The sequence below is a fragment of the Suncus etruscus genome, chromosome 6 (assembly GCF_024139225.1).
Source record: "Suncus etruscus isolate mSunEtr1 chromosome 6, mSunEtr1.pri.cur, whole genome shotgun sequence".
Lineage (NCBI taxonomy): Eukaryota > Metazoa > Chordata > Mammalia > Eulipotyphla > Soricidae > Suncus > Suncus etruscus.
In genome coordinates this window covers 57,257,260-57,280,536 of record NC_064853.1, presented here as the reverse complement: position 1 = coordinate 57,280,536, position 23,277 = coordinate 57,257,260, and the positions used below count along the sequence as shown (strand labels likewise).

The window sequence follows — 23,277 nt, the reverse complement described above, 5'->3', positions numbered from 1 at the left end:
ATTACAAAAAAGTACAACAAATACAAGAAATTAACATTTCTAATGTCAAAAAAAGAATGAAGTCACATCTGTTAAAAATGTTTCCCTGCTTTCTTAATAGAATTTACAAAGCTTTACCTAAATGAAACACTGTTCTAGCGAAATATGTATTGACTTATGTTAAATAGTCCCTACCTTTAAAACCTATACTTTTTTTGGGGAGGTTGTTGGGCCACACCCAGAACTCAGGGGTTACTCCTGGCTCTGTGCTCAGAAATCGCTCCTGAATGCTCCGGGGACCATATGGGATACTGAGGATTGAACCTCGGTCAGTCCCAGGTAAGCCACAGGCAAGGCAAATGCCCTACTGGCTATGCTCTTGCTCTGGCCCCAAAATCTATACTTTTAACTATACATCAGCAGTATTTACACTTCATTGCATACATAAAATTAAATAGTTAAGCATAAATAGCTTTGTCATTTAAGGTATGAAATAGATGCATCATTATATGTTATAAATGCTTACCTTGCAATTGAAAATATATGTTACATTTTTAACAAGTTAGGAAGAACAAAGCCATGCTAATACAGAATTACTAAATCAGAATATTAGTATGTTTAACTGAGGTCATATCCACAAGCAGCACAGATGGAAAACTTAATGGAAGTTTTGTGGGTAATAATGTCAACCAGAAGCAAGTAATATACATATTAGAGTAGTAAAAAAAAACTAGAATAATATGTAGTAAATACTTATATGCAATACTGGAAAGAATTTAGTTTAATTACTAATTGTGCTTCAATGGGTAAAAGTGAAAGTGTCACTCTGTACATGATAAACTACAACCTTAGTTCTTGTGCTTTACAATTCCTGCATTTCTCTTATGGTCTCTCTTCCTTCTCTAAATGGACTTGTTGAAGCCATGACAAGATTTTAAGGAGTGTACAAATAAATTTATACAAAAAAACCTTCAGGATTTTCTGTTCCCAATGCTATTTCTGGTCCTGATTAGGCCAATTGTTGTATACGATTTTTCTAGATAATATGGACAAAGGACCTTTTAAAGATCAAAGCATGATGGCTTATAATCTATCATATAGAATGAAGGTATTAATAATCAGTTTGTTGCAAGCATCAACACTATAATGAGTTTATTGAGTTAAAGGCAATCTAAACCCCTATGACATTGTGTTGAAATTTTGGAAATTATGATAAATATGATTTGAAAGACTAAATAGCAGACTCATCTAAAAATGTCTAAAAATTTCAGTTTACTAATTCTTTCCTAATTATTTTACACATCAGTAGTTGAATTGTCATGACAGTCAAAAAATACCTATACTTCTTAAAATAAGTTAAATATCACACAATGTAACTTTTCTCCCATGTTCAGTTCAGTTTGTTTTAGAATGAGGTATACAAATTTGACAAATGTTCAAATAAATTTAAAATAAAGTTTCCAGTTTTTTCCTGACATCTTAATGTCAAAATATCTACTTAAAAATGCTTGGAGTGACTATCAGTATTTATTCAAAATATTGACATCAAGTACTGGACAATATTTTATAAAGCAGTGAGACAGAGGAACAAAAACACAGCTAGAAACTTTAGCAGTAACAACATCTAATATCACTATCCCTGTCTCTGTTTTCTTTACATTCTGATTTACTAATGAATAAACAATAAACCAATGCTCCTGTCAACATAAGTATCAAAATCACCATATATATATAAGGTAATATGAAGTCTGCCAACAATCTGACAGAAAATTATGATTGAGGTAATATAGGTGGTTGCACATGGCTATTAAGATAACTGACACTTTTTGATAACATACATTTTTTTTCTTTGCCACTCCTGGCAGTGGTCAGGTCTTATTACTGGCTCTGCATTTATGGATCATTGCTGGCAGGCTCAGAAGAACATATGTGGTGCTGGGAATTGAACCTAGGGTGGCTATGTGCAAGGCAAATACCCTATCTGCTTACTATCTGCTCTGGCCCTAATAACATGATTTTTTGGGGGGCCATACTTGATGGTGCTCAGGGGTTACTCCTGGCTCTGAACTCAAGAATTATTCCTATCAGTGCTCAGGGGACCATATAGGGTGCCAGGATAGGACCAGAGCAGTTGCATGCAAGGCAAATGCCCTACCTGTTGTATTATCACTCCAGCCCTGATAACATTACTTTTTTTTTAAGGATTTGTGCTTGCCAGGCTGAGACTGCAACAATTCCACACAGTACTTATTGTATGACATTAACTTTAATGCAGAGCAATTCAATTTAAATATAGTGCTTCAATGTCACTAGATGCTACATTATTTAATTAAAACCCTGGTTTATCTATCACTTAATTAAAATTCAGGAATGATTTTCTCAGATAAATCTTATCTGCTGAAGCTTTTTCTCAGTTTCTTGTACTCATACTGAAAACCCTAAGAATGTTACAGAAAAGATCTACAAAATTAAAAAAGGAATCATACACTTGATTATTCTTTTTAAACTATCAATTTTCTGCAAAATAAACAGTATGACTTTAAAATAAGTAAAAAAGAAATGAGATTGCTTATGAAGGCCATAGCTTTGGTGACAATTTAGAACAAACTTTAGATCTGTACTTGATTCAGACCTAAGCAGTTTGCTCATGCCTAATGTTCCCTTTTATTTGCACGGCTTTATGGCTACGGCATATTCTTCACTCATTGCACACATGACAGATACCTGGAAGTGAAAAATGTAAGCAAAACGTTATTTAGATAAGATATATTTAATTAATCACATACTGTATATTTATGGACATTTTAAATATAGTGACTTTGGAAAGAATTATTCCAAGACAAGATATCTACATTGTATCCTTTTCTAAAGTGGAGTTTTCTAAGCTATAGACTATAAGAGAACTTTAGGGAATAGGAGAATAAGAATAAATATTTTAATACTTATGAGATGTTATACTTTCAGAAGTTATAATGAGATATATTCCTTTTGGTGGTACCAGAAATCAAACTCAGAGGCCCTGAATATGCAAGGCAACTTCTCCATCACTGAGCCACATCCAGGCCCTAAATCTCCTTCACTATTTAGCACTCCCATTGCATGCTTTCTCATTTTGAGGTGTCTCTAATCTGCTTTTCAGAACAAGTTTGTACTTTATAGATTCCATATGGCAGAAAATGAACTTATATTTTCTTTAGTACTGGATTTCTAAAATATTATGAAAAAACTGTCTTATAGTGACAAATTTCAACATTTTCAGTAAGAGTTATTTATTTGGGGGAAAAGCTCCCACGCAGTACTCAGTTCTGGGGCCCCACCTGTTATTTTCAATCAGAAAGGATGCAATGATGTGCAGGTCCTGCTGCATTGGAGATATCTGGGTTATTCCCACAGTGTCAGGAGCCTTAATAGTCAAACCTGGCTATGTTGGCAGCCTCCAAGGTTACATTCAGTAATGCTCTCAGGGGACCAGCTGATGCTAGGAGTCAAATCAAGTTTGGTACATGCTAGGCAAGTGCCCTTCACCAATATACTATCTCCCAGCCTCCCTTTCATGATTTAAAAGCTGTATTTCATGCAAAGGACTTTCTGTTAAATAGAATTTTGTTTAGGTCCAAGTTTCTTCTCCACTTCCCCCATTTTTATTGTGTTATCATGATTTACAATGCTGTTAATGATAATGTTTCATGCACATGTCATTCCAATACCATACTATACCACCAGAGTGCATGACTCCCTCCACCAGTGTCTCGGGAATCCCACTACTTCTATCAACTCCACCCCATATCCTGTAGTATGTTAAAGTTTCTATAAAATGTTTTTCAAAAGTCTTCCCATTGCTCTTTACCTGTACATCTTCACCTGCATTGTATTTTCCTTCTATTTCTTTGCCTAGTTCACCTTCTGGCAGCTTAAGATCCTCACGAACTTCACCAGTTTCTGTCAGCAGGGAAAGGTAACCATCCTGTATGCATATCAGCTATTAAAAATATATAATTTTTACAGATTAGATTATAATTATTTCTTTCTAATAATTAACATAGTGAACTTAAAGTCATATGAATAGAACTATAAAGTAATCAATAATGTTCTTGGTAATGATTAAATGTTAAATATATGTAGATATACAAATAAAGAATTTAATTTAAAAAAGCTAAAAATGTTAAATGTTATATACATACTATAAAAAGTATAAATGAAAAAGAAATTATAATGTATATATAAATTATAAGTATAAATTCATTCTTTGTTGTTCTCTTGCTATCAAATCTGTACACTAAGTAATTTAAACTTCCTTGTAGTATAACCTGAAATATGTAGATAATTCAAATATAACTGCTTTAAATAAAAAATATAAATACATATATTTTTCCAGCAACTGTTTTCAGTTAACATTGTCTTAGATATTGTTCTAGTTAGTTATATGGACTATCTTTAATCTCTCTTTAATCTCTTCAATCTTTTTATAACTGAATAAAGTATAATTGATTAACCGTTTTTCCATTAATGGATTATAAAAGTTATTTTCAGTTACTAACAACATTATTTTATAATTTGAGTATGAATAAAGGTTAACAGAAAATGACTCAAATTCACTGTTCCATTAGTTATAAACAAACACCAGATTGCTGGTTTTAACTAAGAAACCCAGTCATCAACCTAAATTGAAAAGAGGAAGTATAATATAATAATTTCTTTTGTGACAGGAATGAAATTAATATTAAAATTAAAATACTCAGAATAATTGAAAGCATTGTTGCATTGTAGAATTTGGTTGTGTTTGTTTTTTCGAAGACTTTTGGTATTTGCAAAAAAAACATGTTTAGGATTATTTTATGGATGCTTGTTTTATAAAAAAGTCACCCAAGAGCCAATAGGCAGGGTACTCTGTGCACAGGGCAGACCGTGGTTCAATGCCTCCTACCACATATGGTACCTTGAGAACTGTGAAGAATGAGGAATGAACTTTAAGCATTCCCCCCAAAGAAAGCCCTTTCCTCACTGTCCAAGATAGTCATCTAGATGACTAAATGCTAACAATGATACACATGAAAGGAATCAAGGCAAGGTTTCAAACCACCTTTAATCATAAAGTTCTAAAAGATGTTGCAGGGGTAACATTTTCAAGGCTTTCTTATGGTATGACCAAATCTGGCTGTGCCTTTTCACAGATAATCCATCTGGTATAAGTGCTTTTAGTTTTTGCAAATACCAAAAGTCTCCAAAAAAAAAAAAAAAAAAAAACAAAACACAACCAAATCCTACAACGCAACAATGCTTTCAATTATTCTGAGTATTTTAAACATCTAAGTATTATTCACATTTTTTGAGGCAGTTGTTAAATAAGCAAGGAGTAAGAAGGCTAAGACGAAGTGTGATTATTTTTACACTAATCCACTCATACAAAAACTTTATTTCTACATTATTATTAATAATAAGAAAACTATTATTTGGTGGGGAGAAATTCCCCCCACTCAGCAATGTTGGTTAGGCAGTGCTGGCCTGAAAGTACTTAAACCAAGTAATAATGCTACTCAGGCCCATCAAGATCACACCTTGGAAGAGCTTGTGAGGCCAGGCACAGCAAGAGAATGGAGCATAGACTTTTGTGTATGCTTCAGTCCTTTAGCTAGAACTAGTCTACTTACAAGGATTTCAAAGGTTTTCAGTGTCAGTAGTGACTGAAATGTAAGCATGAATAGTATTTTTTGAAATTTATTTATCTAAGAGTAGCATTTACTATTTAAGACTTAATTAAATTAAGAAAATAAACTCTGGTAGGGGCCAGATCAATAGCACAGCAATAGGGCATTTGCCTTGCAGGCGGCTGATCCAGGATGGACCTGGTTGGTTCCATCTCAGGTCCCATATGGTCACCTTAGCCAGGAGCAATTTCTGAGCACACAGCCAGGAGTAACTCCTGAGCTGGGTGTGGCCCCACAACAACAACAACAACAACAACAACAGCAGAAACAACAACAACAACAACCAAAATAAACTCTGGTAATAAAGTATTTCAAATAAAAATGTAAAATATCTGGGCCGGAGAGGTGGCACTGGAGGAAAGGCGTCTGCCTTGCAAGCGCTAGCCAGGACAGACCATGGTTTGATCCTGGGTCTTCCCATATGGTTCCCCTAAGCCAGGGGCGATTTCTGAGTGCATAGCAGATGTAACCCTGAGAGTCAAATGGGTGTGCCCCCCCCAAAAACAAAAACAAATCTAATGTAACTATAAAAACATTAAGCATTTTATTATTTAATGATGCATCTAAAACTGCTAGGTAAAAAAATTTATTAAATAAAACTAAGTTACAGAAAATCAAAATAATTTGATTTCCTTAAATAATTTAAAATATTAAACTATTATGAAGATATAAATAGAAGAATCCCATCTCTTCCACAGATTTGTTCACTCTTAATTACAACAACATCTGCATTTTTCTCCTCTTCTGAATATAGGTGATACGTAAGATACATCACAACATATTTTAATTTTAGATAGCTTCAAATATCATGACTCGCTAGAATATTTCATTTAGCCCAAGAAAAAGATATTCATGTAACATTTATTTTCAAAACCAAGAAATTAAATATTAAATATTTAGTATAATATAATATCATAATTAAATATAATCACAATGGTTTATATTAATACATTAATACATTATATAATAATTCATAATTAATAACATAATTCAATACTATTAAAATTAAAAGTTAAATATTGATAAACATTATTCAAAATAGAGTTCAAATTGGTACCACCAAGTGTCCTGATAAAGTCATAAAAACTATTTTCTTCCAATTGCATGATCATACTTTATATTTATTTGGCTGCCATGTCAGTTTTCTCTTAAGTTGAAACAACCTTTCTCTTTATCTTCCATGGCTTGACATGACACTTTGAAAAATACTGCATTATAGGATTTTACTTAGTTTAGGCTTGTTTGTTTCTTTATGATTACATCAGGAGCTAAATGATGTTTGTTTGTCCCATTACTAATGATTTGGCTTTTTGTTTTTTGGTTTTTGGATCATACTCGGTAGTGCTCAGGGGTTACTTCTGGCTCTACACTCAGAATCACTCCTGGCAGGCTTGGGGGACCATATGGGATGCCTGGATTCGAACCACTGTCTTTATGCATGCAAGGCAAATGCCCTACCTCCATGCTATCTCTCTGGCCCCCCATTACTAATGATACTAATGATCACTTGACTAAGGTGGTATCTATAAGATTTTTCCTCTTTAATGGTGCCCCCGCTTTTTTTTGTTTTTTTTTGGGTCACACCCAGCAACACTCAGGGGTTTACTCCTGGCTCTATGCTCAGAAATCACCCCTGGCAGGCACAGGGGACCATATGGGATGTGGGATTTGAACCACCGTCCTTCTGCATGAAAGGCAAATGCCTTACCTCCATACTATCTCTCTTCTTAAGGTAATGTGATTACCTTCTTAAGGTAATGTGATACACCTGACATCCTTTCAGTAATGCAAACAAAAGTGCCTAAAAGGAGAGAGGGAGAGGGGGAAGGAGAGGGAGAAAGTGCCATAGAGAAACAGGGGATATTAGTGGTGGAAAGTGTATACTAGTGAAGGGATGTTGGGACACTATATAAATAAAACTCAACCATCCACAACTTTGTAGCTGTGTATCATGGTTAAACTCTGTAAAAATATTTAACAAAATTAAAGGCAACTCTTTACCTTTTATAATTAATTCAATTAAAAAAGCAAAGGGTGTTGAGTTAAAAATATTTTTTTGTGCAACCTTCCTACAAGTTAGCACTGGTGAAGAGGGGTGTACTTTTTAATGACTAAAACCCAACTATGAACATGTTTATAATCATGATGCTTAAATAAGTATATTAGTAAAAATTTTTTTTTGTTTTGTTTTTTTGGGCCACACCCGGCAGTGTTCAGGGGTTACTCCTGGCTGTCTGCTCAGAAATAGCTCCTGGCAGGCACGGGGGACCATATGCGACACTGGGATTCAAACCAACCACCTTTGGTCCTGGATCGGCTGCTTGCAAGGCAAACGCCGCTGTGCTATCTCTCCGGGCCCAGTAAATATTTTTTTAAAAAAGTAAAGTTAGGGCTGGAGCAATAGTACAACAGTAGGGCTTGCATGCAGGCAACCCAGGAAGACCAGATAGATCCCCAAGTACCCACTTGGTCCCCGAACCTCCAGGGGCAATTTCTGAATGTAGAGCCAGGGGTAATCTCAGCACCCGTGGAGTGTGGCCCCAAAACAACAAAATAAAACAAAACAAAAAAAGTAAAGCTGAAAAAAATAAAGTAAAAAAATTTTTTGGTATAAATTTTTATCTTAAGCTTTCTTTGACTAAAGTTAATAGAGAGGAATGTGAGAAGACAGCTGAGTCAATTCTAACTCAATAATTCCTTCTCAACCTTCATCTTTAGCAAATTTATTTCACTTTGAGCTATTTTTTTGAAGGAGGGTCACATCCAGTGAATATCAGGGGTTACTACTGGCTGTACTTAGAAATTACTCCTGCTGTTGCATAGTGGACTATATGGAATGCCATGTGGGTGGGTCACATACAAGGCAAACACCTCATCTACTACACCATCACTTGTCTCACTTTCAGATTTTTTTTTAAACAATTTTTTCTTTGGTAGAAAGTAATTATTTTGTTAATAGAGAATGATGGGAGGAGTCAGAGTCAGAAAACATTTAAAAAGCTGTTATCTATAGGGTCTGACACACATCAAAAACAACCAAAACAACCAGTACTTGCACGGATATGGAGAGAAATGGATTCTCATTCACTGCTGGTGAAAATGTAGACTGGTCCAGCCTTTTTGGAAAACAATATGGACATTCCTCAAGAAACTAGAAATTGAATTTATATTCAATTTTTGATATTACTCCTGGAAATATATCCTAGGGGCCCAAAAACACAATGCAGAAAAGGTATCTGCACTCCTATGATCATAGAAGCACTATTTACAATAGACAGAATCTGGAAACTATCCAAGTGCCCAACGACAGATGAGTGGATAAAGAAAATGGTACATCTACACAGTGGAATAAACAGTTAGGCAAAAGGAAGTATACAAGGATGGATATAAAGAATATTGTGCTGAGCAAAATGAGTCAGAGGAAGAGGGATAAATATGACTGCATTCATTTGTGGTATTATTTTATTTTTGAGTCAAGCCTGGCAGCACTCAGGAGTTACTCCTGGCTCTACACTCAGAAATCACTCCTGGCAGGCTTGGGAGACCATATGGGACGCCAGGATTCAAACCACCATCCTTCTGCATGCAAAGCAAACGACCTACCTCTATGCTATCTCTCTAGTCCCTGTAGAATACTTTTTTTTTAAAAGTATGGTAATAACACCCAAACATAGTAGATACAAGGCCCAGAAGAATGAGTTCATGATAGAAAGCTTGCCATAAAGAGTGGAGAGTGCAATTAGAGCAGAGAAGAAAGATCTCTCTGACACTGATAGTTGGAAATGATTCACTTTGGACAAGAACCAGGTGCTGAAATGATGTAAAGTGATATGCATGATACCTCTTCGGTAGCAATATTCAGTAACAATATCTGGCCACAGTGATTAGAAAAAGAGATAGATAAGGAGAGAGAAGAGGAGAGGGAGAAAATGTCTTCTATAGAGGCAGGCAGGGGGTAGAGCAGGAGAGAAACTGGGGAAATTGATGGAGATAAATGTGCACTGGTGAAGGGATGGGAGTTGGACATTGTATGACTGAAATTCAATTATGGACAACTTTGTAACTAACTCAGTGATTCAATTAAAAATTTATTAAAAAAGTATTAGGCATGCAAATTGTATGCTAAGTTGCTGATGTCATAAATTGTTTTATACTCTATAAACCTGGTACTGGAAATGCAGTATCTATTATTTCCTATTAAAAAGTTGTAACATTTGATATTATTTATTCCATGAATGGTATTTTTCTTCATATAAAAATGGGTTTAAAATGGGTAATTTCAAGCCCAGAACAGAAAATATAAGCAACATATAAATAGCAGAATGTATGGTACTATTAAAGTGACTTAGAAGTTAATTCAACTAGAGTGCTCTTGGCCAAAGAACAGTCTGAGAATCAGTAAGAACAATAACTACAAAGGAATAAAACAAAAACAAACTTAAATACTTAAGTTCATAATTGGGCTGGAGAGATAGCATGGAGGCAAGGCATTTGCCTTGCATGCAGAAGGATGGTGGTTCGAATCCTGGCATCCCATATGGTCCCCCGAGCCTGCCAGGAGCGATTTCTGAGTGTAGAGCCAGGAGTAGCCCCTGAGTGCCGCCGGGTGTAACCCAAAAACCAAAAAAAAAAAAAAAGTTCATAATAAAAAAATTTCAATGGCTAATTAAAGTTAAAGGTTAGTAGGGAACTAGCTCATATTGAAAACTGGTAATGAAAGAGTAAGAATCAAGCATTTATACTGATTTTCCTATTATGTACCTTTCTCGCAGGGTAAGCAACAGAATTACTGCAGGGACAGTTCTCTATATTGAAACTGAAAAATTTCTTTACTGGCTTATAAAAATGAAGAAATGGTGGCTTATTTTATCCTTCCTAGTAAGTTAGTGGATTAAAGCAATGATCATATCTAATATTACAAAAAGAAAACAATCTGACTTACCTGAAAGTTTCAGAGAAAATTGACTACAAAATATTTGTATTACAGAAAGAAGAGAAAAAAATAAAAATCTAAATTGAATCAAATGAAGTATCTATATCTAATTACCAAAATATATGGGAGATATATGGGAACAAATTGGAAAAATACAATTAGCAAAGTGTGTCTTCAGAGCAAATGATGTAGTTTTGTCAGAAAAAATATCAGGGCTGGATTGTGATAATATAGGAACTTTCAAAGGCCTGTATGACACTGACCATGGTTTAATCATTAGCACTGCATAAGGTTCCCTAAGTACTGCCAGGCCTGATCTAAACACAGAGTCAGAAGAAATCTCTGAGCACCTTGAGCTAGGAGTCCCAAACTGAAAACAAATAAACAAACAAAACCCTACAAAAATTAGGGTTGGGGAGTTATTTGGATTGAAGTACATGCCAATGCACACACACAATACGCAGGCAAAAGTTCTCAATCTGGTGAGACAGAAGGACCTATTAAGAGAGAAATTAATATGTGGAGTCTAAGGTTCCCACTCAGACAAACTATAAGACAAAAAAAAAAATCTAAGAAAGCCAAAATGTACATACACATTGGTCTCTTTGAAAACATTAAGGAATGATTCATTTTTAGATGTCGAAATTCAGTTGTATGGATTTTTATATTTTAGAGCTGTTTAACAAAATATATGTAGATGAAATAGCAAAAGATAAATTGTCAAGTATTAGTTCCCAAAGAAGAGGTAGAGTATAAAGGAAGAAGAATAAAGGGCTATAGATAAAACTAGACTGACCACTTAGAAGGAGACTGATATTTTGAAGCTGGATGACAGATAATTAAGGTTTGTTTATATTTTAAAAATTTCCATAAACAAAAATGAGGTCGGGACCAAAGAATTTGTATAGTGGGTAAGTTGCTTATTTTGAATGTAGCTGACTCTGTTCAATTATTTGGCACTGCATATAGTCTCCCAACAAACAATTAGAAACAATACCCAAGAACAAAGGCAGGACAAAGTCCTGAACATTGTCAGATGTGGTCCAAATCTCTCCCCAACCCACAAAAAGCATACTAAAAATAGAACTGTAGAGACAGTACAGGAGGGAGGGTACTTGCCTTACATGAGGCTGACCCAGGTTTGATTCCTGGCATCTTACATGGTCCATACACACCACTATAGGAAATTCCCAACTGTAGAGCCAGGAGTAAGCTCTGAGTATTGCTGGGTGTGCCATTCCCCAATAAACAATTAAACAAATCAAAAACTTAAAAATAAAGCGAGGGCTACAGAGATACCTCAATGGGTTAAGTGCACTCTTTGCACGTGGGAGGCCCATGTTCATTCCTGACACCAAATGGTACACTGAGCAGTGTGGAAATAGGTCCTGAGTATTCCCAAGTGTGGTCCAAAACAAAACAGAAGCAGAATCTGAGGGCAGAGATTTGGCTCAGCAGTAGATAACTTGCCTTCTACATGTAAGGCTCTGGGTTGGATCCCTGGCACTTCACAAAAATTAGAATAAAAAAATGCTATAATGCATCGAACTCTAGAAAACACACATAATTACTAAATATTGGGGCACACATGATATTGAGAAAGCAATATAAAATAAAAAAACATGAAAAAGAAAAATTACAGGGAAACTCTCTTTTGCCTGTATTTGTATTACTGGTTTATAATAAAAGGCTAGAGAAGGCACAGCATCACTCTAGGTGCTTTGCTAGCCCTACATCATTTAATTATTGGGAGGATTGGTATAATAGGGGTATGGTTTGGGCCACACTCTATATAGAATGCACACAAAATATTATGCCTAACTCTATGTGCAGAATTAGTCCTGGTAGTGTTCTCAGACCATATGCAGAGTTGAGGATGAAACTGGTCAGTCAGCTGTATGCAAGGCAAGTTCCTTAACTTACTTACTTTTTCTCTAATGTAGAACTAATTTCATTTAACTTTGTTCTGTCTCTAAACAAGTACAATTCTTTAAGACCTTTTTTCCTTCAACGTTTCTTCCAGCTTCTCTTTAAGCACATCTCCTTACAGTTGCTAGTCCCTGGTAAAGATGGACTATAATAGTTACATTCAACCTAAGCATATGATACTATATATATAATCAATTGGAGTATCAGTCTGAACCTCTTACCCCCAAACCACAAAGTAGGAAAAGCACTATTTTGCTTAACACATACTTCATAATCAAGTGGAAGTAATATATATTAACTTAAAAGGCCTTAAGGCAAAAAAAATGAGTTGAATGAAAAGTAGCTCAGGCTCAGAGAGCACCTTTTTCTGCCACCCTCACCTTTCCCTTATTTCATTCCTAAGTCTTCACAGGAACTTCTCTACGATCAGTTGACTGAGACAGAAAAAACTTCATGAATCTGGATGGTTATACATGATCTGATTAAACTATTCACTTAGAGGAGATGAGAACTTCACACACTGGATTCGATAGAGAACCAAACAGTGGTTTGTAGTTACACTAATCATGGGCAATGAGAATGAGTTTAGATGGAAGATCAAAGGTGCACACATGTGCACACACACAAACACATACAAAGGAAAATTGTTGACAATAATAACCTAGGGAAGTGGGACGTGAAAGGAAGGACCTCTTCAAGTAAGTTAAAAGGTGTCCACAAGAATGCTTACCAAAGGGAATCTGCTACAGAGGAGGCAGACAATTGGATGGATAAGATGATTCTATCTGTGAGTGTCATTCAGCTTCTTTGTGTAGTCTCCCCAGATCTTGTTCAATTGGCTCTAGAACAAAGTGACCATGGTGGCAGGGGCTCAGTGATACAAGCTTTCTCTCACCAATGATGTGACTCTGGCCCCTACTTAGCTACCTTCAAAGCAGAGACCAATATGGAGTTCCTAATGTGGCACCATTCCCCAGTGGGAACAGCAAACTATCTTATAATACTGGAACATCTCATGAAGTGGTAGCTTATGGAAACTGATTTTCACTCTATGTGAATTTACTGCTCTGCCCTGCCCTGTAATGCTTCAGCTAAATTTCATCTCTGGATTTCTAGAATGTTTTATTTCTGTCAGTATCTGTCTAACTCACTCACTTGACTGGCAAAATAAAGGCAACAAGACAAAGCTCAGAGTTTATTGGTCCTGTGTGTGCCACCATTTTTGTTTGTTTTTGGGTCATACTTGGCTGTGTTCAGGACTTAACTCTTGGCTGGCTCAGGAGATCATATGTAGTGACAGGAATTTAACCCAGGTCTGCTGAGTGCAAAGCAAATGCCCAATTCTAGCCTCTATCATTTTTCTTTTTGTTGTTGTTGTTTGTTTTTGGGCCACACCCGGCAGTGCTCAGGGGTTACTCCTGGCTCTCTGCTCAGAAATAGCTCCTGGCAGGCACGGGGGACCCTATGGGACACCGGGATTCGAACCAACCACCTTAGGTCCTGGATCGGCTGCTTGCAAGGCAAACACTGCTGTGCTATCTCTCCGGGCCCGCCTCTATCATTCTTAATGAATGTTGACCAAATGAAGATATTTTTTTGCCACCTGCTGCATGAGACACACTAGAAACCTGAGGTGCTTTTTTATAAGCTGATTATTTCAATATATACTATTTTTCCTTAGGTAGAAGACAGAGATAGGGAACAAACACAGTGATTCTTTTCATAATTATCCTTGTAAGGTTTTCCCACTCTCCAGAAGTAAAAATTTGGTATGATGTAGTAGGCTATTTCGGGGGGGGTCTGGGAATACCATTACTATTTATTTATATGGGAATATTTTATGGCATTTCAGATCCAAAAAAATTACCTCCAAAATAACATCAAATAGCTAAGTTCTAATTTTGTACAGTAGGAGAAATTTAGCAGTGTAGCAAAATATCTGCTTCTTGTTCATTCAAGACCAAGATCTACTTGTTCAGAGATTTCTATTTCCAATGAATAGTGCTACTATCAGAAAAAAGAACAATATAAATTATAAAAAAGCTCAATTAATCCATACCGTCATTATTTTCTTTGTTTTTGTTCTATTTTAAGTTGTAACATAAAAATATAACTCACATGTTCCAATATAGAAAAAGACACTGAAAATGTCTTAAGTGAAAAAATACTCTAGAATTTAATATTCATGGTTTTATAACTAATTTATAATCCAAAGGTGCCCATTATGTACTTAAAATTCTGTGGTAATTAATTTTTCTTCTGAAAAATTGTCTTCAAATATCATATAACATTTTAGTGAACAGGCACACAGATCTGTGTTCTTTAGTAACTAAAGAAATGTGCTTTAAGAAGGTACAGTGCCTCAATACATTTCTTTATTTAAAGATTTGGTACTCCCTAAAGTGTCAAGATGTAGTTTATAACATCACTGAGCCTCAACAACTTTTATGAGAAATAATTAAATACAGAACTTAAGTGGCATCTTGTCTGTTTTTTTGTTTTTCCTATTTCAGGGGCTAGTGCTCCAAAATCAGCAATGCTCAGGATTTACCTTGGTTCTGTGTTCAGAGATAATTTTTGGTTGAGTTCTGAAAACCATAGGAGACCTGGGGACTGAACCTGGGTTAACAACATAGTAGGCAAGTGCCTTACCTGCTGTTTTATCTCTTTGGCTCTGAACTGGCATTTTGGAATTAAAGAAAACAGTTCATCTTTCATTTTGAACTTATTTTAAAGTATATAAAATTAAAACTTTTATTTTCCTAAATGTTTTTTCTTAAATAGGAATTTACGGGGCCGGGCGGTGGCGCTCGAGGTAAGGTGCCTGCCTTACCTGCGCTAGCCTAGGAGACGGACCGCGGTTCGATCCCCCGGCGTCCCATATGGTCCCCCAAGCCAGGAGCGACTTCTGAGCGCATAGCCAGGAGTAACCCCTGAGCATCACCGGGTGTGGCCCAAAAACCAAAAAAAAAAAAAAAATAGGAATTTACTTTTTTATTATTATAATGAAAAAATATATATTCTGTCACTTCATCTGACTACCAAATTGGCAATTAAAATTCTGAATTCAGTAAATATTAAGTACTACATCTAGTCAAATAATAAGTAGGAATTCCATCAAGACACTTGGATAGGGTCCAGAGAGATATTATGGTGGATATGGCACTTACCTTTCATACCCCCAGTCCTAGTATATCCTCGACACCCCACATCACTCCCAGCCCCACAGGAGTGACTAAGTGTAGAGCTAGGAGTAAGCCTAGCTTACAAACAGCTGAGTGTGGCCCCCTAAAATAAAGTTATGAAAAAAGACACTTGGATAGATAGTGAAAACCACAATAAATATGACTGGATATAAGGACTGGAAACTTAACCTAAGGGGAAGAAGGAAGGCAGAATAGAGAGAGAGACAGAGACAGAGACAGAGAAGTAGTTTCTTCTTGGATTTTCAAAAAGGTTTTGTTTCTTTTATTGTTCTTTTTCCAGTTTCTTAAGATGTTAAGTTAGGTCATTTATTTGTACCTGTTCTTTTTGTTTTGTTTTGGGCCACAAGGTTGCCTTTTATTGCTATACACCTCCAGAAGTGGGTGGAAGTTTAGAGAGAGATCACAGGCTGTTAGGGGGGGAATATGGCCTATAGCTCTGAGATCTGAGAGAGGAAAAGAGAGAGATAAAGGCAGAGCAAGTTGCATCTTGTGGATGCTGTATATCCAACCCAGCCTGGTAGAGGTTGGTGGTGATGATGACTGGGCCGCCACTTCAGGCTCTGCTCTGATATTAATCTGCCTCCACACTCAACTGCCAGGTTTTACCTTTTTATACTAGGGCAGTTGTTCCTTAAAGGCAGGAGTGGGGGCATCATCAACCCTTAAAGATACATTGATAGTAATCTCCATTAAGGTTCAATGAACTAAAATTTTTTTTTTTGGTTTGAGTCAAATAAATACTACTCAAGGGCTACTCACAGTTCATACCTTAGGTCACTCCTAGTGGTGTTTGGGGGACCATGTGGTCCTGGGGCTTGAAGCCAAAACTCTTACATGGACCGATGTTCTATCTGCTGCATTATCACTCCAGCCCAGAATGTGTATGTGTTTAATGAATAAAAGTTAAGAGTTCTGTAGTGACTTGATAATGAAGTGATGTGATTGCTGAGAATTTATTCTCTTAGACCACTTAGACCAATTAGATGTTCTAATTACATCTAACAGTGATCCCATGAGAACTTTATGATTTTTATTATATTTACTAAATAAAGATGAGAAGTCATGTAACTTGGCAGCTGAGGTCACATAGTCAAGTATCAGAGAATTTGGATCACGATGTCTGACTATAAATCAAAGGCTGAAACTAGAATAAAAAAAGTTGTATGGGTATAAATTTAAGATGTAAAAAAAAAAAGTCCACCCAATAGGTGACCCAATATTTTAATAAGTAGAATTAATGCATGATTCTATGGCAAGTCAAATATCAAACTTAATAATAACCAAGATAAAAATGACTTCATTTTTTTCCTTTTCCTTAGATGATTTCTTTTTTTTTTTATTTGGTTTTGGGGCCATAACCATTGGTGCTCAGGGCTTATTCCTGGCTTTGCTCTCAAGTGTCACTCCTGGAGGATATGGGGAAACAGTATGGAGTGTCAGAGATTGAATCTGGGTCAGCCGCACACAAGGAAGTCACTATACTCCTTGCACTATCACTCTGGTCCCTCTTTTAGACTATTTTAAGATTTTGTGTACTACTTGTGTACTCACTTCCTTTATTCCTCTATTTCTAGTCTTATACCCTGCTTTGAAAAAAGCAAAAGCAAACTAAAGCTTTCTTTTTAAGTCTTAAATTTTATTCAATGATTGGCTAATTTAAGCAGAGCAATAATGATAGAAACCCTGAAACTATGTTTATGAAATATGCATAAATATTTGGCATAAAATATAGTTAATATAATTTTGAGTATTCAGAATATGACATTGTAGAGGTTGAAAAAAATTCATTTCTGGTTAACAAGAAATTCTTTATTTAGCTTTTGTTTTCTATATTGTCCTTACCTTACTTAATAATCATCTTTGCATTCAACAAATGTTTACTGCCCTATGTAAATTAGGTGCCCCAAAACAATAGAATAAGTACATGAATTATATTTTGGTGCTAGAATTGAACCAAATTAAAGTCTATCACTCAGCTACATCCTCAAAAATTACTATTACTCACTAAATTATTATACAGTATATTTTCTCATTTATTTATTATATAATACCTCCTTTGTGGATGTGAATACTAAGGCACAGAGAGGGTATATAATTTGCTCAAGTGCATCCAGTTAGGAAGTGGTATCAAAATCCTGATCTGCCTTATAAATCATTTGCTATTTTATACTAACAATTTAAATGTCTATCAACTCCAAAGCAACCCAAAAACACTTATAAAAGGAAAAGTTTAAAAATATAAAACTGTTGGGGACAGAGAGATAGCACAGTGGCATTTGCCTTGCAAACAGCCGATCCAGGACCTAAGGTGGTTGGTTTGAATCCCGGTGTCCCACATGGTCCCCCCGTGCCTGCCAGGAGCTATTTCTGAGCAAACAGCCAGGAGTAACCCCTGAGCACTGCCGGGTATGGCCCAAAAACCATAAAAAAGAAAAAAAATAAAACTGTTGTAAAAACATATTTACATATGAACAAAGAATAAAAAAAATGACTGGATAACCACAGTTCAATGTAGCATTCTTTAAAAATACAATACCATAAAAAGTAAAGAACTAAATCAGTTTAAACTAGATAAAACAAATTTCATATATGGTTTTTGCACTATCAGAGATAAAGGTTTGGTATAGAATATGCTATAAGTACAGAAAATGAGGACTGTCAAGTCTTGAGTTATAATTAGAGCTCACATATGCTATGAGGTGAATGGTATGATTTATGAAACAATAAAATGTTATCACAATATATGACATCCAAAAGTAGAATTGTAACAAAAAGTAGACATTTATACCTGCAATTAACAGTCACTAATTATTAGTAGAACATAGTTTTTGTGTTTTCCTTATCATTCAGTGACTATATATTTTACCTTTTATATTTATATTTTATATTTATAAACTTATTTACCAATTATAAATACCAATTTCTGGCCAGAGCAATAACAGTACAGTGGGTAGGGCCCTTGCCTTGTATGTGGTGGCCAATCATGGTGACTCCTTAGTATCCATAGGGTCCCTGAGCCTGCCAGGAGTAATCTCTAAGTGCAGAGCCAGAAGTAACCCCTGGATGTTGCCGAGTATGGCCCCAAAGCCAAATGAAAACAAAACAAATAAATAAATTGTGACCTGCATTTAATATAGAAACTTGGTTTCGTGGAACTTGGATTCCAACAATATCTTTAAAGTCTGAGAAAAGGAAAGCTCTGACAAGTCTTCATGAGAATATTTTACTGCATGCTGGACTTAATCACAACGTGCAGTCTGAAAAATATTTGGTCTGAAAATAAGGACAACTTAAAAAAGTTTTTCATAAGAATGTTTACAGTAGCAAATTACCAAAAAATACATAAGATAGTTGTTCAAAATGACTGTACCGCCACTTGCTAATAAATGTTTTAACCTAATTAGTTAGAAAAAGCTATAAAATTTACAGCTTTGATAAATTATAATTGATAGTAGAAAGTACTCATACTTTAAAGCAGCATTTGAAATAAATTTGTACTTACTTGATAATCATTTCTCTTAATATTTGGAACATCCATATTGTGAGTCGAAGGGCAAATATCTTCATATTTTTTGCCCGTGAAAATATCAATTCCAACAAGGTGAACCTAGAAGAGAAAAGAACAGGGCTCCTATTTAATCTTTGCCAAATAGATCACTCATTACACACACAAGGGCACAATGCACAGATCGTGACCAATTGTTTCTCCAAGGTCATCTAATTTTACTCTAGAAAAACGGAGTGGTCACAGAACTGGGTAGCAGAAAAAGAACTAGTGTTACAGCATATCAAGATTCAGTGTCAATAATTCAATGAGTATGTTAAGACATGTTCCTTAGAATTAATGTGAGAACAGGTCTCGTCATCTGCAATCTGCAAAGACCTAAGTCTCTTCGGATTTAGTAAAGTTTTCCTTCCCAGTTCATGAAACAGAAGGGAGCCAGACTCCTCTTCCATCGTTCAGATACCTGATACACAATTGCCAGGTGATTGTGGTAAGGAAAAAAGAAACGTCCTCATTAGAAAATTCTTAGAGAAGAGCGGTTAAAAAAGAAAAACAACAAAAACAAACCAACCCAAGGCCAAGACCAAGCGTGACACGCCATACCTTCGCATGCCCGTGCTTCCCAGTTTTGGAAGTGGACATCTCGACGATCTTGCAAGGCCGTCCTTTGAGGACCACGAAGCCGTTTTTGCGCAGCGCCGAGCACTGCATCGGGTAAGTGCTGGAAGCCCCGGCATCTCCCGTGGCGAAATCGATTTCATCCGCCATGGTGGCCGAGCGGAGGAGATGAGGGAGCTCTTCGCTTTTCCGAGGGAACTACGCAGAAAAGTTTTGCTTTATTTTTTTTTTGCAACCTCGGTCTGGCAGGAAGATCCGAACGGAGGGAGGGAGCGGATGGAGCTAATGATCTTGCACGGTGACAGAACCACCCGGGACGAGGGGGCACTTGCTAACTCCAGGGACTCCAAACTTTGGCCATTCATGGATGGGAAGGAAGGGCAGAAGATGGAGAGGAGGAGAAATCAAGAGGCTGCAGCGAGGTGAGGAGGTGAGGGAGAAGGGATGACACCCAGCCCAACAGGGCGGGGACGATGGATGGGGATGGGGATGGGGATGGGGATGGCGCTGCAGGTCCCGTCCCCGGGGCCCCGCCGCAGCGGACTCCCGCGACCTTCCCGCGCCGACCCACGCCACGCCACGCCACGCCACGCCACGGGACGGGGCGGCCCAGCCCAGGCCGCAGGGGCCCAGAAGGACGGAGGCGCAGGACGGGCGCTGGCGGCAGCAGCACCTGGCCCGCTGGGCTCCCCCGCACTGCCGGCATCCCCCGGCCCAGAGTCGGGCCTGAGCCCCCAGCGGGCCCCGCTCCCACCTCAGCTCCTCCTCCTCCCTCCGGGCTCCGTCCTGGAAACCTTCCCCGCGTCCCATATACAGAGTCTCCTCCCAAGCCCTCACCTCCCAGCGCCGCCCGTCAGTGCCGAGCCTCTCCCCTTCAGCAGCTCAGGCGGGAGCGGCCGCAGCAGCAGCGCTCCCGAAGGCCGGGGCGGGGCCGCCACCGTTTCCACACCCCGCGCGCGGCCCTCCCCGCCTTGGCCCGCCCCCGCCTCGGCTGCACTTCCGGGATAGGCCGCGGGCGCCTGCCCAGCCCCGCCCTCCCGAGCGACTATTGGCCAGCAGGCTCCGGAGGCCCCGCCCCGTCACGTGAAGCGCGCCCTGGCAACCCCACGTGCCGCGGATCGGGCACTTCCGGCGTGGAGAGGACTTCGGAGGAGGGAGGGGGGAGTCGACGCACCCGCGCCCAGCCCGGAGTGTGAGCTGGGTCGCCTCGAGTCGCGCGAGGCACGACTGTCAGACGCGCGCGCTCGGGGTGGCTGTTGCCCTCGGAATCTTGGCGGGAGTCACGTGACACCAGCATCGGATTGGGTTTTTTTTTTTTTTCCGAGGCTCGAGACTTGACAGCGTGTCGCTGGGAGGGAACTCGGAGTGTGACTCCCTCTTAAGGTTCTTGTCCTTAGGGTTCGAATCCCCCTTGTTCCGGGGAAGGAAGCCAGGCACGGAATTTAATTTAATTTAATTTAATTTTTTCATTGCATTAACCAGCTGCCAACTCACTCACCCCATCACCTGGTGCACCGCCTTGTGTTGTGGAGCCCAAGGATGCCCAACTCCCACTCTGCGTTTTCCAGGCCAGAATTTTGCCAGACTCAGTTCTGCTTTTATTTTCTTCTTTCTCTTGGCATCTTTGTGGTTTGAGTGAGAGGGGTACGTTTTTGACATAGTCCCAGAGCCAGCAGAGTTGATGAAGGATGGACTCTTCAAAATACAAGGTCAGGTATCATCACACACGAGGATTCACACAGAGGAGAAACCAGATGTTTGCAGGGAGTGAGACGTTCGTTCTCATCACACCCGAGAAGACAAGTTGGAGAGATACCTCATGGTTGCAGAGAGTATCAGAGAGGCTTCAGACTAAATTCCAGAGGTCACACTGGAGAATCCCTATGGTTGAAGCAAAAATGTCTAATGAACAGTCACATTTCTGCATCTAAAAAGAACTAATCAGCCAACACAACAGCATGATATGTATGAGAAATTGACTTAGGAAAAGTTCTAATATCTTCCTTTATATTTTGCTTTATTCACTAATAAACTTTTTTCTGTATATTTCTCATCCATAATACTTCCTTCCCCTGAATGTAGGGGATATGCTCATACTATCAACAATTGTATACAAAGAATCTGACCCTGATTAAGTATTTCTCATCAGCATGTTACAGTCTTAATAATTTGATTCCTAGGCTTAGGCAGAAAAAAAAAATACAAGATGTACCCTGGTTTTTTACACTGATTCTCTTTCAGACATCTTCATCGTGTCTTTATCGCTTAACCTTGGTGACATGATCTTAGGGAATTGCTTCTCACTGCACAGCCCAAGGTACTCGATTCTATGCTTTGGCAGTGCTGTCTCATGAGTAGACTTAGTTTCTTACCTTTCTGGTCAGCTCTGCATTTGGCACAGAGTACCCACTTTGTGTGATTTCACCTTCTCTGTAGGTGAACTCCCCTTAAGTGAGCTCCTCTAAATTGAACTTAAGCTTTAAGGTAATGAATGAAAGCCCAACACTGGATTCTTTGTTCATACATTCATCTCACTTTTTTTTTTAATGCTGGCCTACTTTCCCTGTCCATTGATAATTAGGATTGCGAATATTTAGAAAGTTCCTAAATATTCTGTGCTTTAAAAGTTTTCTGCTTGTTATGCTTCTAAAATTAATTTTTAGTTTTATGTGTGTGTGTGTGTGAGAGAGAGAGAGAGAGAGAGAGGAGAGAGAGAGAGAGGGGAGACAGAGAGGAGAGAGAGAGAGAGAGAGAGAGAGAGAGAGAGAGAGAGAGAGAGAGAGAGAGAGAGAGAGAGAGAGAGAGAGAATCAGAGACAGAGAGACAGCACACACATAGTAATGCTTCTGGTGACATGGGTACCCATGTGGTATGGGGACTGTAAGGGGATTCTGTCATACACTCAGCTTATTGAGCTATCTCTCTACTCCACTTTTGATACTCTTTTTTTTTTTTTTTTTTTTTTTTTTTGGTTTTTGGGCCACACTCGGCAGTGCTCAGGAGTTACTCCTGGCTGTCTGCTCAGAAATAGCTCCTGGCAGGCACAGGGGACCATATGGGACACCGGGATTCGAACCAACCACCTTTGGTCCTGGATCGGCTGCTTGCAAGGCAAACACCGCTGTGCTATCTCTCTGGGCCCTGATACTCTTTTTTAACCTCCAATTAAGTTATAGTTCAACATTTCAGTTCTGAAAAATATAGTTCTGAAAAATTTCTGAAAAATATAGTTACGTAACTACTACCATAATCAGGACAGAATATTTCATCGTTCCAAAGTTTCCTTCTTCCATCCATTGCTGCTGACAACTATTGAAAGCTACTCTTTTTTTTTGGGGGGGAGGGGGTCACACCTGGCAGTGCTCAGGGGTCACTCCTGGCTCTATGCTCAGAAATTGCCCC

General features: G+C 38.0%; 1 protein-coding gene across 1 annotated transcript; it reads right to left on the bottom strand.

Annotated features, from left to right (window-relative positions):
- Positions 1 to 511: 511 nt before the first annotated feature.
- Positions 512 to 20,032, bottom strand: EIF5A2 (eukaryotic translation initiation factor 5A2). The gene is made up of 4 exons (XM_049775219.1): positions 19,861 to 20,032; positions 19,255 to 19,359; positions 3,827 to 3,958; positions 512 to 2,703 (listed from the first exon to the last, which is right to left on the bottom strand). Exons 1-4 carry the CDS (start codon positions 20,023 to 20,025, stop codon positions 2,644 to 2,646), a joined length of 462 nt encoding a protein of 153 aa, XP_049631176.1. The 5' UTR covers positions 20,026 to 20,032; the 3' UTR covers positions 512 to 2,643.
- Positions 20,033 to 23,277: the final 3,245 nt, after the last annotated feature.

Coding starts and splice junctions, on each gene's coding strand:
- EIF5A2 (XM_049775219.1), bottom strand. CDS start 20,025: ATGGCGGATGAAATCGATTTCGCCACGGGAGATGCCGGGGCTTCCAGC. Junction 3,959..19,254: donor TTAAGAGAAATGATTATCAA/GTAAGTACAAAT, acceptor TATTTTTAATAG/CTGATATGCATACAGGATGG. Junction 2,704..3,826: donor ATGCAGGTGAAGATGTACAG/GTAAAGAGCAAT, acceptor TTTCACTTCCAG/GTATCTGTCATGTGTGCAAT.